A 15,371-nucleotide genomic window follows, 5' to 3' on the forward strand; every position below is an offset into this window, starting at 1 on the left:
CTCTCTCTAAGGGAAAAAATAAAAAGCACAGGCACATTAGGTTTTAACTGGCTCCCCTCGCAGCCATCACCACTTAAAAATCCTTGCATCCAAAGCCAACTTCACTGGGACAAAAGCACGATGCGCATTTGAAAGGAGCCATTACCTAGGTACAGGTTACATTGCTGTGCCTAAGATTTGTGCACCTCCCCACACTCAAGATAATTATGAGCTCTTTGTCATCCCAATTTACATGTGATCACACAGACTCCAGACTCCCACGGATTAAACCCTCAAAGGCAGATCTGCGCTCAAGAGCACAGGTAAAAGAGAGAGGCTGAGATTCAGATTACACTTTCCCTCCTAGAGAGCCACGTATCACACAAATGAAAGAGAAATCACTGACCGGGTAATAAACAACTGTTTCAGACAGGCACTAACCTGGACATATAAAAAATCCAATATCCCTCCTGACACTAGCACATGGAAAACACTAACACATGGAGACAGCTTGACATTCCACTTGACATTTCATCTTGATATTAGATGTAGACGGAGTGAAATCTGATTCATCAATTAACAAGAACTAACACCTTATTTATGTATTAATATTATCAGGTATTATGTATTAATAAAACCATATTAATCCTAAATGCAAGATAATTAAATTAGATTTACTATTAGGGATTCACTGAAACTAAAATCTGGGCCAATCCGTCACTTAACTGTAAACCCTAATGTTGTCATTACTAAAGCTTTCATAACATTACTTAAAGGTGCAGTATGTAATATTAACAGCTAAAGGTTGAAATAGGTATTGCAGTCCCCGCCCCTTCTCCTTACATGGGTAGCCAGATTGAGGACACGCAAAAGCAACAAGCTCAATGGACAATGGAAAGCGACGAACCTTACACTTAGTTGATCAGCTAATGTATACGTTTACATGGTTTATATTGCTGAGGCTTTTAGGTCGGGTAGAATCTGCGATCTCTGACCCAGTTTGTGTACTGGCTTTCATGGCTGCAGTACGTTGTATTTTCCACCAACTGGCAACCCGGGGTGTCAAAATACTACCGTGTAAAGACTAGTTCACACTACATGATTTTAAGCCCGATTTGCAAATCGTTGAGCTCGCCGACAGGTCAGGGTTATATCGTGTGCAAATCGCGGGGGATTAGCTGGCGATGAACGCTCGCCAATCTATTAGTATGAAAGAGCCAACAACGCATCAAAGACGCTCGCAGACGCCTCGCAGACACGTCGCCGAGCCTAGAAAAATATCTAGCATGCTAGATATCCAGAGCTGTCGCACGATTCAACCTCACTGATGTCATGAGCAACAGCCAATCAGAGCAAGGCATGGTCACCGGGTAAATACGCGGGTAAATACACGATTTTTGCCGTCAGCCAAACATAAACATGCAGCTACATCTCCGATATAAACATGCTGTACTCACCTCCAACTCTCTCTGTAGCACACACAATCCCTGCTGTTCGTGTATGTGGATCCACTCGCCCATACTCTCTTATTTTTTCTTTTTTTGCGTTTTTTTCTCAGAGCAAATCATCGCGCAAACAGTTTGCAGCACTAGTTTCTGTCTGACGTCCATATTCGCGGCCGTGTTTGTGTTCTTCTTCGGCGCGCGTGCGGTTTCGCCTCATTTCCGGTTCGTTATCGCGTGATTTTTCGTGACAAAACGTGGTTTGTAGACAAGATAGAATCGTTGGGTGACAGAGTTGTTGTCAACTCGTGTAGTGCGTTACCTCCTGTCGCGGATCAATCACGTTGTGTCGTGTGGTGTGAACAGCTCAACGACTTGAAAACTGATTTCACAGAGAGCAAGTCATGTAGTGTGAACCCCACAGTTCAGCCCGACGTTTTAAAATCATGTAGTGTGAACTAGGCATTAATTGGCAGTGTAGGGGATCGCACAGATCATAAAAAAGTAGACATTCGAAAGAAGATTGGAATTTCAAAATAGCATAATTGGCTTCAACATTGTTTTTCAGATAAACAAGTATTTGAACTTAGTATATTTGCAGATATTTGGGAAACATGGTATTTTTATGCTTTAGTACAGTCAAAAATCATAACATATATCACCTTTAAAATACCATGTTTTGGCATCAAAAGTCAAACAGGTGTGTTTAACTTATTTGGCAGCAAAATGTTTTGAATAAAAAAATGTAAGTGTTCAGAACTCAAAATATATTTAAATTGTTATTATTAAGTATTATTATTATTACTTGCAATCTTTATAATGGGTGTTAATGGGGATTGATATTTTGAAGCCCAAAAAAGTGCATTCATCCATCATGAAGTAATCCATATGACTCCAGGGGGTTGATAAAGGCCTTCTGAAGCGAAGCCTTGCGTTTTTGTCAGAAAAATATCCTTATTTATAACTTTATAAACTATAAATCACTGGCTTCCAGTAACGGCCGTATGAGAGTCAAGTTCTGGAGAAAGAGTGACCTCTGACCCGACGTAAGATGTAGGTAGGGCAGCACAATTAATCGAATTTCCAATTACGATTACGGATGCCACGATTACGTAATCGTTCAAAGCCGCGATTACAAAAGAAAATCCACTCTGCGTATGTGTTTAGAGCATAATTATGTTATGAGAGGCGAATCACGACTACTTCAGAAAACCCAGCACAATATGACATACCAGGCAGTGACGAAAGTGTACGCTGAAATAAAAAGTCTTTCACCTCAGAAAAACAGACTTTACTGCCCTGTCAGCCGTTATACTGTGCTCGTAGCGCGCACTCTTCAATTGCACGCGCAAATGCGGCGGCACGCACTGTGTATGGCTTCACTGTATAATGTGCAAAAGAAACTAGGTGCATCCAACGTGGTTACAATATAAATTAGTAAGTCACGAAATAAAAGTAAAATACCAATAAATCACGTGTTAGCTGAGAAGGATTTGCATGCAGGTATGATTTTCAGTCTATTCACCAGGAGCTGTTTCATTAACAGTTCTTGTTAGTATTGTGTATTTACCATGGTAAGTGTCGTTTCCATAACCCCAAAATGCTACTTTATTTTCACTTTGTGTTATTTTTTATATTTTTAAATGACTGTGGTGGCTCATATCAACATTGTATTAACAAAAACTAGTTTGGGACTGCTATTTAATTCCTTTAGCATAGTCCTAATGTTTTTCTAGTCTTTAGCCTACTATGAGTCATTCTTACAATTTATGTGTATGTTAAGAAAAGGGGGACAGTACTTGTGTGTGTTAACAATTTTTGTGTAAACATGTATTATAACATGCCTATATATATTCAATGTAAATTGTGATAATCGTAATTAATAATCGCAATTACAATTTCAAGGGAATAATCGGCAATTATGATTTTTGTCATAATCGTGCAGCTCTAGATGTAGGAGTAGCGCAAGCTTAGGTGAGAGTAGACGCCTCTCGTGGTTCAATCAAATAGGGCTGGGCAACAAACTCACGCCCCTCTTTTATATCGAAATCCTCCAAAATTTCTCTTTAAAAGTTCTTGTTTTAGACTTCTAAAACGGTGTTTTGTTTTGATCTATCCTCTGCACTTCTGCATTCGTCATACGTTGGGTCAGAGTTCTGGGTGAACTAACCCTTTAATATGCTGTTAAATCACTATTTGATTCACATTTATTTTATTCATTTGGCTATGAAATGCAATGAAACCTTAATAAAGCTGTTGATGTGAAGTAGTAACTTGTTTTAAGGATTTGTTGCTTGTTCAATACAAGTAAATTGTGTATTACCACATCAGTGCAAGACATCAGAAACAAAAGTTAAAAAATAAATATATTTCCATATTGAGTCCTGCTGGACCAAATTCCTCTTAAAATGTCTAGAATTAGATTTATATTTTGATCTTGGTATTAGCCTATAGCTGAGGAATTATTTCTAGAGTTAAAGATGCACATTACAGACAATCACTGTGGCCTTATTACCAAACTTATTACCAAAGAAACTTCTGAATTCCCTCACTTCCTAGTTTTTGCCAGAAAAAAATTAAAGACATATGACTCCTGCAAAATTTACATGCATGAAACCCTAAAGCATTTACCTAAAAGGCTATTTAAAAAATAAACGTGATGTCTTTCTGTAATTCAAGCCAAATACTTCATGTAGGCCTAATGAAAAAATCATTTGAACACAGCCTCACAAATGCATTGCTCCCGCTAATTAAAACACATCAGGTCCAGAGGCAATGGAACATACGTTGAGCTGGGTAGAGTGTAGAGGGAGTTTCTGCAGTTTAACAACATCAATCTGTCATTGAGTCTTTCGTTTTGTCATATTAATTATTTTATTTACATTTTTTTAAGGTACCCTATAACAACATCCAAAAATTAAACTACTACATAAAACCCTCCAAATGCTAAACATAAACTGTCGGGAGAAGATGCGAGTCAAAAGGAGGAAAGGAAGATGCTGCAAAAACAATCTCAAAGAGAGGCGCATTTCCTTTCAGAACACTCCTGGGGATGTTTCTCATCTTTATACCTCACCTGAACATCTAAAGCGCTGAGGTTTTGGACAGAACAGGGTTACTGCACCATCAACAGATGTCAAGGTTTGTCTCAGACAGTTGAGAGAAAACTGGGTCAACTTCTAGGGGTAGATTTCCGCAATTTTCAATCTCTTTGCGGGAGGAGTGCCAGCAGTGAACACAGTGCAGTTGAGCACATCAGAGCAGCAGAGCACAATGTATGCTTGAGCATTTTACAGAGGCTAAATCAAGCTGTGTAAATCCTCCTCCTGCTCCCCCATGCCTGCTTAGAATTTAAGCTTTAGCTCCGAGAGGGGAAAAAAACATGGTCTACAAAAAAAAGGGAAAAAAAAGATAGTTCAGGTTCAGTTCCTGATAAAACGCCACTTTTGAAATTAATGTGGCAAGTTACTAAGTTGTACCACATCTGCAAACGGACAACAGTATAACTATTTATTCTGACTTATGATAAATATTATCTATTGATGAGCTGGTGTCTTGTATCATTTTGCTTTTTTACTGCATCTTACAGTCTCAGTTTTATAAAAGCAATAAGCTCCTCAAAGCGGTGAATTACAGTAAATGCATTTACATCAGTGGCTGTCAACCAGGGGCCCGGGTCCACTAGGGTCCTCAGCAAACTTCCAAGAGGGCCTCAAGAGGCCTTAAACTTATTTAAAATGAGGCACAAACCACCAAAAATCAAGACAATTCTTATTTTAATTCACTTTCTCAAGTTTTCGTTTCTTTCTTTCTTGAAAAACCTTTATGAGGTAGCCTCATTCTTAAAAGTGTGATTTCTAGACTTGTTTAAGTCATCCATGGGCAATTTTATAATTGGATACACATTTTTCTAGTTATGCAAAGCTGCAAAATAATTTTATCAGGTAGAAATTTAGACAAAAAAAAGATGTAAAAATTCTTATTCTTAATCCTCATCCAGTAAATCCCGAACAACTGAAAAAAGAAAAAAGAAACGGGGCCTTTGAATATTGTGTTGGACTATGGAGTCAAAAAGGTTGAGAACAGTTAAGCTAATAATACTAATATAATGGACTAAAATAATAATTTGTCTTTTTACAATGTCATGTAAGCACTGCAGTGACTGGCTGAAATCGCACCAACAGTTTTTTAAAGGGATAGTTCACCCAAAAATTCTGTCATCGCTTACCCTCATTTTGTGAAAAACCTGTATGAATTTCTTCTGTGGAACAAAAAAAGAAGATATTCTGAGGAATTGTGGTAACCAAACGGTTTTGGTTACCATTGGCTTCCATTGAAGGGACAAACAAAAGGCACATTTCTCAAAATCTCTTCTTTTTTGTTCCAGAGTAGAAAGTCATAGACGTTTAGAATGACATGAGGGTGAGCAAATTACAGATTTGACAGAACTATCCCTTGATGTTGGAATATCAGAGCTGGATGATGCCATTTTAGCTCAGCTTAGCTTAGAGGTCATATGGCAACATGCATATCATCCATCAATATATATCAATTATCATATGTATAGCTGGACAGCTAAAGCGTGTAGCTTGACTGCACAAAACCTGCTAGCTTGATTATAACAGCGCATGTACATGTAAAAAAAGAAAGAAAAAAAGTTGTTTTACCATGGTAAAAGCCTAAAAACAACCCATACCTGGAGAGCCTTGTTGCTGTGATATCTCATTGTGAAAGCACCTGTCGATATTTGCTTTTAAATCTAGGGCGGAAAGCTTTGTAATCTTCAGCAGAGGCTGTTCAAAGGCCCACATGCACCGCTTTCTATTCCATCAGGACAAGGATTAAAGTATTTAAGCAGTCACATCTCTAAATCCCATTTTGCTCATATGGAGGGACTTGAGGCTCTGATGCATCAAGTGATTTGCTGTAAATTTCACAGCGCGGCTTAAAAAAAAAAAAAAGCACGTCCTCCAGATTAAACGATGTTGGTGCGATGCAAGATATGAACGAGAAAGATAAAAGAGCACAATGGGCCGTCACAACTGGTGGTGAGGAATGCCTCGGGAATGTCTGCGCACAAAAAAAAAGAAAAATGCATCGCAAAACACAATACCTGAAGCATAAATTCCAATACGCTTGTCGCTGAGTAAACTATGGGTGGTATGAGAGATAGAGATCTAAACATTCAGAAACACAACAAATCCATACGCAGCTATGGACTTCAAAGGGCATTAGATCAGATACATAAATCGTCCCTGAATGCATCTGTTAAATCTATACCTCAAAACTTTTTTAGAGAGTACATTCTTTCTTTCTTGCAAAATATTCAATTCAGTTTCTTCCTTTGTGCACATTCTAAAGAGAATCCATGTTGTGGTTCTCCTGAAGAAACCTTTATTCTGCTCCAAAGCCTGCCATTCAAGAGACACCTGCATGGAGAACACAAAGAGCACCCACTTGCACCAACTCGCAGTAGGCAAAGACAACGCTGCGACCCAGTATCTGTCTTGCTACCTCAGTCGCAGCTACTTAGAGGTTTCTGCCTATACTGCATTCCTCTCATCTCCTGTGGAAGGCTGTGCTTAACTCAGATTCCCTTTTTATCTATTTCTTCTGACTGCGATTGCACCGCGAGGGGGGGAGGGGGATGGAAGAAGAGAGACAGGCTTTTCAAAGCTGCAGGGATTTACCTGTACTCACGGTTGTCCTGATATCTTTTACTGTTGGCCACCCGCTGAGGCACGGTTTCCATGAGCAGCTTCTGGGTCAGCCTGTTGCTGGGAGTGGGGTCGCTTTCAGAGTTCTGCTCCTGCTCCTGGTCGCACCTCCATTCCTCGTCTTCTTTCACAGTTGGCAAGTAGCCAGGCAGGATTTTGCCATTCCCCGACACCGAGCTCTGGTCACTGAACAGTTTGGGACTCTCTCCGCCCGTCCTAGTGTATTCCAAGTATATGTCGGACTTCAAAAACAAAGGGTAGGTGTTTTCCTCCATCATAGTCTGAATTTCGGTTTGAGCCTGGTCGAACATGGCGGGATCGATGTGAAGCTTCATCACGCAGTCTTTGATGAAGCTCTTGGTGGCTGGTTTGATCTGCCTCGACACGATCCCGTTGTTATCCAGGATGTACTTTTTGTAAATGGCTTTCGCGAGTTTCAGCATCTTCTCGTTGCCTTCGTTGTTCTCCTGCTTGCGGAAGCCGCTGCAGGCGAACCAGAAGTCCAGCATGTCGGCGCACTCCTCCTGTTTGAGGAAATTCCTGAACAAGTGGATGCCGTCTTGGTCGTCCAAAAGCGAGTGCAAGGACTCGGCCCACTTCAGGTAGGGCGGCGTCGGGGAAGCGCTACCCTCTGGCTCATAGCCCAGATCCAGGTCGGGTCTTCTGGGTGTAGCTATGGGGGCCTCATTCTTGAGGCTCTCGCTCTTGGAGGAGTAAAAACTGTGGCTGTACTGTGGCCGTCCATCGCTGGAAACCAGATCGCCCTCCTCCCCAGGGACCGGGGGTCTGGGGGCATCCTCAGTGAAGCTGCTGCCCGGGTCTGCTAGATAACACAAGTTCTCGTTTCCGCTCATGCTCACAGTGTCCCTGCACCCTGTCCCAGTACAGCCCAAAAGGCAGAAAGTTTATATCCAGACTTCTATTAATGCCACTGTGAAAGAATTCCTCCTATAAGAGAAGTAAAGAGAGAGAGAGGCATGGAAAAACATTCAGTGAGGTTCAACATGGTCAGTTCAGCAAAGTAATACTGCTTGAAGAGGAATACAGTGTAAAACCCTGTGTAAAATAGTGCTGCTAATGTCAAAAATCACATAATTGACATAACTTCAACCTGCATTTGGGTACTTTATATCAACAATCAATCAAATATCTATAATAAAAAGAGAATAACATTAAGGAGACCACAGTGTCGTCAGTAACTAAAATTGACTCATATTGTGTTCTTGTGGATTTTATGTGAAATTATAAAGATGTTGGTCAACACTATGACCAACGGTTGCAGATGTATCAAGTAGAATTATCATTTTTGTATCATAATTGAGCTTATGAAATACTGGTCAATAAAAAGCTAATTCTGTGCATAACTTAAAAGTTAAAGGCGGTTACACTATTTTTAAAGTGGCCTTTTTACAGTGTAAATAGTCAAATAAATACTGACAATATTAATTAACCTAGTGTACTTAGTATAGAGTTGTTTGCATGTCATAATGCATAGTTTACTGTTATTACTTTAGTAGTGCATGTAAGGAAGACGCTGAAATAAAACGTTACCAACGTTTCCAACGTTAGAGATACAAGTCTATAAAACTGTAATAATAGCCATAACAGTACAGCTTTTAGGCAATTTAAAACCTGTACCATCTACGTTTAATTAAACACTGCAGTGCTCTACAACCCCTATAAAACTTGCCGTGGCCATAGGCATCTAACGTTATCTTAAAGCAAAGATAGTGCAAAAGGCCAGCCATCATGGCACAAAGTCAAACCCTCTTGAACTCACCTGTGATACGCTTTATGACACCAACCATAAATCCAATACTTTCAAGTTCCGACCTTAAAACCTTTGACTGCCTGCCAGCTACATTTCTGATTACACCTCTGATGTTCTTGATGAAGCCAGGCTAAGGAGGAGAGAAACCTTGAGCTTTCCTAGTCAATAACTTTAACAGCGCTAACTTCAATGGCGATAAGCTAGCAGGCTAATCCAGCACAAGAAGCGAATTTATAAACATTTTCCGCACACAAATGCTGTTATTTGAAAACAAAGCCGCGGTAAACACCACGGATGTAAACTGAAAGAGGCTAACTAACTAGCTAGCTGCAAAACAAGCTGTGATAACTTAAAAACATAATACGGCGAACATCCACCGCATCAAAGAACGTAACGCGCGAGGATAGGAAGTACGTGCAGCGCGAGACCTTCCAGAAGAAGTGAGCATAGACGGAGAAAAACACTTTCACCATCTTTGAGTGCACGAGCCGACATTTCTAGTCCACTCAACGGTTCAGACTCAACTAGTGTGAGAACACGTTGTCACAGCACGCTAGCCATCTTTAACCACTAAAAACGCCAATATATCCGATTATCCCACTTATGCACGGGGAAAAAACGGCCATCTAAAAAGGGATCGCGTTCGCTCGCGCTGCGTTTTTCCTTCGCTGACGACATTACAACACCCCTTTCGCTGCCCTCGCGATCTGCTTTGAAGTGAGCCCCACATTCATCGCATTCATGTCTCGGCCTCAGCAGCAGCAGGAGCGGATGGGGGAGGGGAAAGTAAGAAACAAACTCCATACACACACACACACACACACACAGCCAGGCCCTTCCGCAGCCCAGGGACTAGTGTGCAACTTTGCAACAACACTGATTTTCGCACTCCAACACGCGCCGATAAACCGAGCACGAGAGCTTTATAAGCGCGCGCTCGACCTCGCAGAGGATTCGAACGCGAGCAGCGAAAAAAGCGACGGTGCATTTCATCTCTCTCACTCTCTCTCTCTCCCTCCGCTACCGCAAAACCCCATTACACCCAAGCCAGGAGGAGGAAAAAGTGCTCCGTACTGTACCTGTGAGAATCTACTTTCCGTTTCCGAGCGCATCGGGAATAGCGTTGTATGCGGCGAGATATGAATCGTGTCATCGATGCGGATCTCAGAGTTTAAAAATAACAAAGAAAACAGTCGCTTCTCCACCTCTCCATGGCTGTCTCTCACACTCCTGTGCCCGTGTGCGAGTGAGAGAGCGAGCGAGCGAGTGAGTGTGAGAGAGAGAGGAGCAGGAGATGTGAGCGCCGCGCACGGCCAGAAATCACACTACCGCCTGGAGAAGAAGAAGAAAAAAAGACCAAGGCGACGAAACTCTGGAGTGTGAAGAGAGCGCATTCAATCCACGTCCATTACACTTACAGGTGCTCTCATGAATGTTTGCTAATTAAACGGTTTCAGGTGAACAGCACTTTGAGAAATATAATTTAAACGATGTACACATGATGAGATAAGATAGCAGTATTCTTGAAAAAGCTGTTTACTCTACAATGAGCAGGTCGCCCCCTCATGGACGCCGCCATGTTGACATCACATGACCAGCAGGCATTCGTTTGACCATTTACTAGTACTGATATTGTTTACTTTCCACTTACAATACGTGCTGATCTAAACCAAACAAGCATACAAAATATTATAAAAATAAACTTTTTCTCAAAAAACGAGAAAGGTATTCATTTATTGTTTGCCATGACAACAGGCAATTCATTAAACCCTAAAACACAATACAATGCATAATTCAAAATGCAAATAAAACACACACGGACAATATGGAAAATGTATGCTGAAAATGATGCTGTGGGGGATTTAAGTACTGTGTTTTCAATGGATTGTACTGTTGTTTAACAACATATCAATTATTCAGCATGATGAAAAACATTCCAAATAACTTTCTGTAGACAAAACTACATAAAATATTTTTGAAAGTTGTGAATTCTGAAAATTACTATACTTTTATAGAACATTTGTCATTGAAAAGAATCTAAGTCCATCCCTCACAGCCTCGTTTTCATCCGCATAGAATTCAAAATGGCGTCTACCCTGGCTAGGTTTATTGGGTCCTACATTTTTACAGGCCTTTTTTAGAATATGTATGTACTACAGACACAGTATTACACTAGAGCCTGAGTCAACAGCGTGTGCATATCCAAACACGCAATCATTCCCTGCTATAGTGATGAAACATACGCAGTGACCTGACCTGCAGCTTCCATATATACAGACTAAGGATAAACAGCAGGAGATCAAGCACCGCGCGCAAACACACAACGGCCACAGCTGCCACACCACAAAATGCCTCCATCTAACACACAGCCGCTGTAGAGAGAGAGAGAGAGAGAGAGAGAGAGAGAGAGAGAGAGAGATTATTGAGACCCAATGCAAGAATGTGTATTGCGAGACAGAGAGAGAGAAAAAATTGACAAACAGGTACACAACAAAAGATAATCAAACAACTTTAGTGTGAAGAGACAGTAGTTAGTAAACAAACTTCATGCAGCCAAACTGACTGGTCAGTATAAAGCACAAGACCACACTAAATGAGTGCACCTCTATTGTCTATAGATTTTGTAAGCAAATTTTTTGTCTGCTGATGTGCCAGTCTGTATGCTTTATTAATAGGTTTACTCCGAAGATGTACATTGAGTTGTACAGTCATAGTGGACTATAACCTATATAAATTATGCAGTGTCATTGACACACATTTCACAGCTCTTCCTTGACATGCTATCTGTCTTTTTAAAAAAAAAGCAGCTGTGATCAAAGGTGCAGTAATCAAATAAAGTTTTTCAGATGTTTGCCAGGTGCACATAATCCCCTTCCTTGTAAGTGAGTTAACTGTAAAAATTGATCAGTTGACTTAACTTAAAAAAAGTGAGGAAACCCGTTGCCTTAAAATTATTATGTCAATAAACTTTGTGCAATTGAAAAAATTAAGTTAAGTTATGTGGAATTGTCAGTTTCAAATAACTTAATTTTTTTCAATTACTCATGAGGTTTACGCACTGGTTTCCTCACTTTTTAAGTCAAGTCAACTGATCTCTTTTTGCAGTGTTCCTATTGTGTGCAATATAAATTGTTGTGGAATATAAGCTCAAGCTTCATCTTAATCTTCTTGTTAAAATTTCAACGAAATATACCAAACATAACTTAAATCCCTGGACTGAGTTTAGCACTCAAAAACATGAAACTAGAGAAGAAAAAAGCTCTTTCAATGTGAAATGAGATTAGAATCGAGGTGCATTTCAGATTATATCTCTCCATCTGACAAAAGATGAAAGCAATGTCCGGGAAAGAAAGAATGTAGGCGATTAAAACTACTCTTTTCTTTCAGTCATGAAAAAGTATGCAGCAGATATGTATCGTTATAATCCTTATGCATGTTTTCAAAGTCTTGTACAGATAAATTACTGTAAATACAAATATCATCTATCCCATTTTTAGTCTATTAAAGACTATAAGAGCAAGAAATATGTCATCAGACTGGACACAGACGAACCTACTGTACATACGAGAGAGTCAAAAGCCTCTGAAAATGATATTGAAGGGATGTATGAGCTAGTTCAGTGAAGGAATTCCTGTCTTATGACTTTGAAAAAAATTAGTAGGCCTTAAAGACGAATATTACTTTGAATGCTCTGAACCTCTGAAGTTATGACTCAACACCTGGATATAATCAGGCATGTAATCTCATGGATTCATTGCAAAAAGATCAAAGGCCTTTGGAATGTGAAGTCCTGTTCCTCCTTTTTATGACTTTATTTGATTAGCTCATCTGAAAATGAAAGAGTAGTTTGTGTGGAACCATGAATTTAATGACATATAACAAATTGCTCATGGGAAATCAAGACCGGGCGTAGTTAGGCATTCATCTCGGAATTTGACGCACCTTAATGTTCACAAAAGAACATTAAAGGAACATTTGTCAAGGTCTGCCAAGCCAAGTTCTCCTAAGAAATTTTGCTGACCTCACCAAATGATCCCTTACATTGTCTTTTCGGTTTGTTTACAACATACAGTAATGTTCAAAAGTAATAATAAAATGAAATATTACTACAATTTAAAATAAAACTTTTCTATTTGAATATATTTTAAAATGTAATTTATTTCTATGATTACAAAGCTGAATTTTCAGCATCATTACTTCAGTGTCACATGATCCTTCAGAAATCATTCTAATACGATGATTTGCTGCAGAAACATTTCTTCACTGATTATTATCAGTGCTGAATATGCAGTTCATATTTTTGTGGAAACTGTGGTGCACATTTTTCAGGATTCTTTGATGTATAGAAAGTTCAAAAGAAAAGCGTTTATTTAAAAAAAGAAATCTTTCTTACTGTCTTCCTTCTATACGGTCAATTTAATCTTGTTAAATAAAAGTGTTAATTTCTTTTAAAAGAATCGTACTGACCCAAAACATGAATGTGTGTATATGTGTATATTTTAAAATATAAATATGTATTAATTAGCAAGGCTCTTATTGTTATGAAGTACTCTGTAAAGATCTAGCATGCATGTGTTTATATGTGCACTGCACTTCCGTACTTCAGTTGGTTAATAATGAAAAGGTAAATGCATTACCTGAGGACATCGTATATTTCTGTCTTGCGTTTTCTGGCATCCCCCAACTCTCCCTCCATTGAAAGAAGATTCCATTTCAATACCATTGATTATTTCAAGTTCCAGTAAAAACTGCATCCTCCTCGTTTTTACAGAATCCAAGGTGATTGTCCACAAAATATCGGTCCATTCCAGGTTATTGACTGTGTCCATTCGAATCTGAAACACAGGTATAAAAAAACTTTAATATCAAATCATTAGAAATGTTCACCTGTGTACTTTTATTTATTTATTTTTTAAAGCAACCTAACTCCAAACTAAGCCTTTTCATTTAGTGTGGTCAAAAAGTGCCGGTCAAAAGTTTGAAATAATTCCGATTTTTTTTTTTTAAATGTTTTTCAAAGAAGTATCTTATGCTCACAAAGGCTGCATTTATATAATGTAAAATACTTAGTATGTCTTTTTGTGAAATATTATTACAATTTAAAATAACTATTTTCTATTTGAATATATTTTAAAATGTATTTAATTCCTATGATCAAATTTTGGATTTTCAGCATCATTAGTCCATTCTTCACATGATCCTTCAGAAATCATTCTAATATGATGATGTGATGCTCAAGAAACATTTATTATTATAACTAATGTTGAAAACAGTAGTGCTGCTTAATATTTTTGTGGAAAAGGTGATACACTACCATTGAAAAGTTTAAGTGCATGTAAGATCTTTTTTTTTTTTTAAATTACACATTTAGCTAATTGATTCAAGTAACAGTAAAACATGTATAATGTTACAAAACATTTCTAAACCAAATAAATACTGTTCTACTGAACTATATATTAATTAAAGAATTCTGAACACATATATCGCAGTTTCCACCAAAATATTAAGCAGCACAACAGCACAAACGTTTCTTGAGCATCAAATCATCATAGAATGATTTCTGAAGGATCATGTGACACTGGAGACTGAAGTAATGATGCTGAAAATTCAGCTTTGACATCACAAAAATAAATTACATTTTAAAATATATTCAAATAGAAAAAAAAATTAATTATAATAATATTTCACAAGTTTACTGTCAAATAAGTGCAGCCTTGGTGAGCATAAGAGACTTTTTTCAAAAATTATTCCAAACTTTTGGCCACCAGTGTGTGTATGTGTGTATATATATATATATTTGTTTTTGTAAATGTGTTGGATTTGTATATTCTTTTTAAATCATGTTTTCCATCCAAAGGACATATTTCCCTATGTATGGGCTAGTGAATACTGGGCCAGTGCTCAAATCAGATGGCATCAGCAGCTGCAAACTCAGATCTATCCTTGCCCTTCCTGAGGCCTGGCTTTGATTACTGGGCCCCCCACCACGAGCCAACACATGGCCATGAGCGCATACCAACTCCGTGCACAACCTCGGAGCAACCACTTGGAAACAATCAAGAGGTAAATAGCATGAAATAGAGGTGTTTGGAAACGGTTTGGAGAGATCGGACAGATTAGGAGAGTATTTAGTAATTGCTCAAAGCCAGATTATTCTTGCCTTTGGAACATTCACAAAGGGCGTTACAGTCGGAGGCGAGCAGGAATCCACATGAAGTCATTTGGGAAACTGTAACCAGAGGTCAGAGTCACATGGGTGAATGTCAGATTGTTCTATCGCCGTTCTTTTACGTACAGTGAAAGTCACGGTCCCACAGGAAACTATTGGAATCATTTGACAGCTGTGTTCGCCGAGCTTCCCGCGCGCGTTTTGACGGAGGTTGTGACTGGCAGCTGTAGCTGCCATTCTGCTACCTGTTGAGTGGCCTTGGAACTCTTAGACAAATGACATGACAGGTGCAC

The 15,371-nt window shown here is 39.0% G+C and overlaps 1 protein-coding gene across 8 annotated transcripts in view; it reads right to left on the reverse strand.

Moving 5' to 3' along the window:
* axin1 (axin 1) overlaps positions 1–10,505 on the reverse strand; it is a 44,483-nt gene extending 33,978 nt beyond the window's left edge. For 3 of the 8 annotated variants that reach the window (XM_077213371.1, XM_077213368.1, XM_077213372.1), the window contains exons 1-2: positions 9,989–10,162; positions 7,112–8,086 (exon numbers count right to left, since the gene is read on the reverse strand). In XM_077213371.1, the coding sequence (XP_077069486.1) occupies positions 7,112–7,992 (881 nt within the window). In that variant the 5' untranslated portion in view covers positions 7,993–8,086; positions 9,989–10,162. Of the gene's footprint in view, positions 1–7,111; positions 8,087–8,918 lie in introns of all 8 variants that reach the window. The other 5 variants (XM_077213370.1, XM_077213369.1, XM_077213367.1 and 2 more) reach the window with 4 other exon arrangements.
* Between the last annotated feature and the right edge of the window lie 4,866 nt (positions 10,506–15,371).

The sequence above is a fragment of the Siphateles boraxobius genome, unplaced genomic scaffold, assembly GCF_051911475.1.
Source record: "Siphateles boraxobius isolate OS27281-9 unplaced genomic scaffold, OSU_SipBor_1 66, whole genome shotgun sequence".
Lineage (NCBI taxonomy): Eukaryota > Metazoa > Chordata > Actinopteri > Cypriniformes > Leuciscidae > Siphateles > Siphateles boraxobius.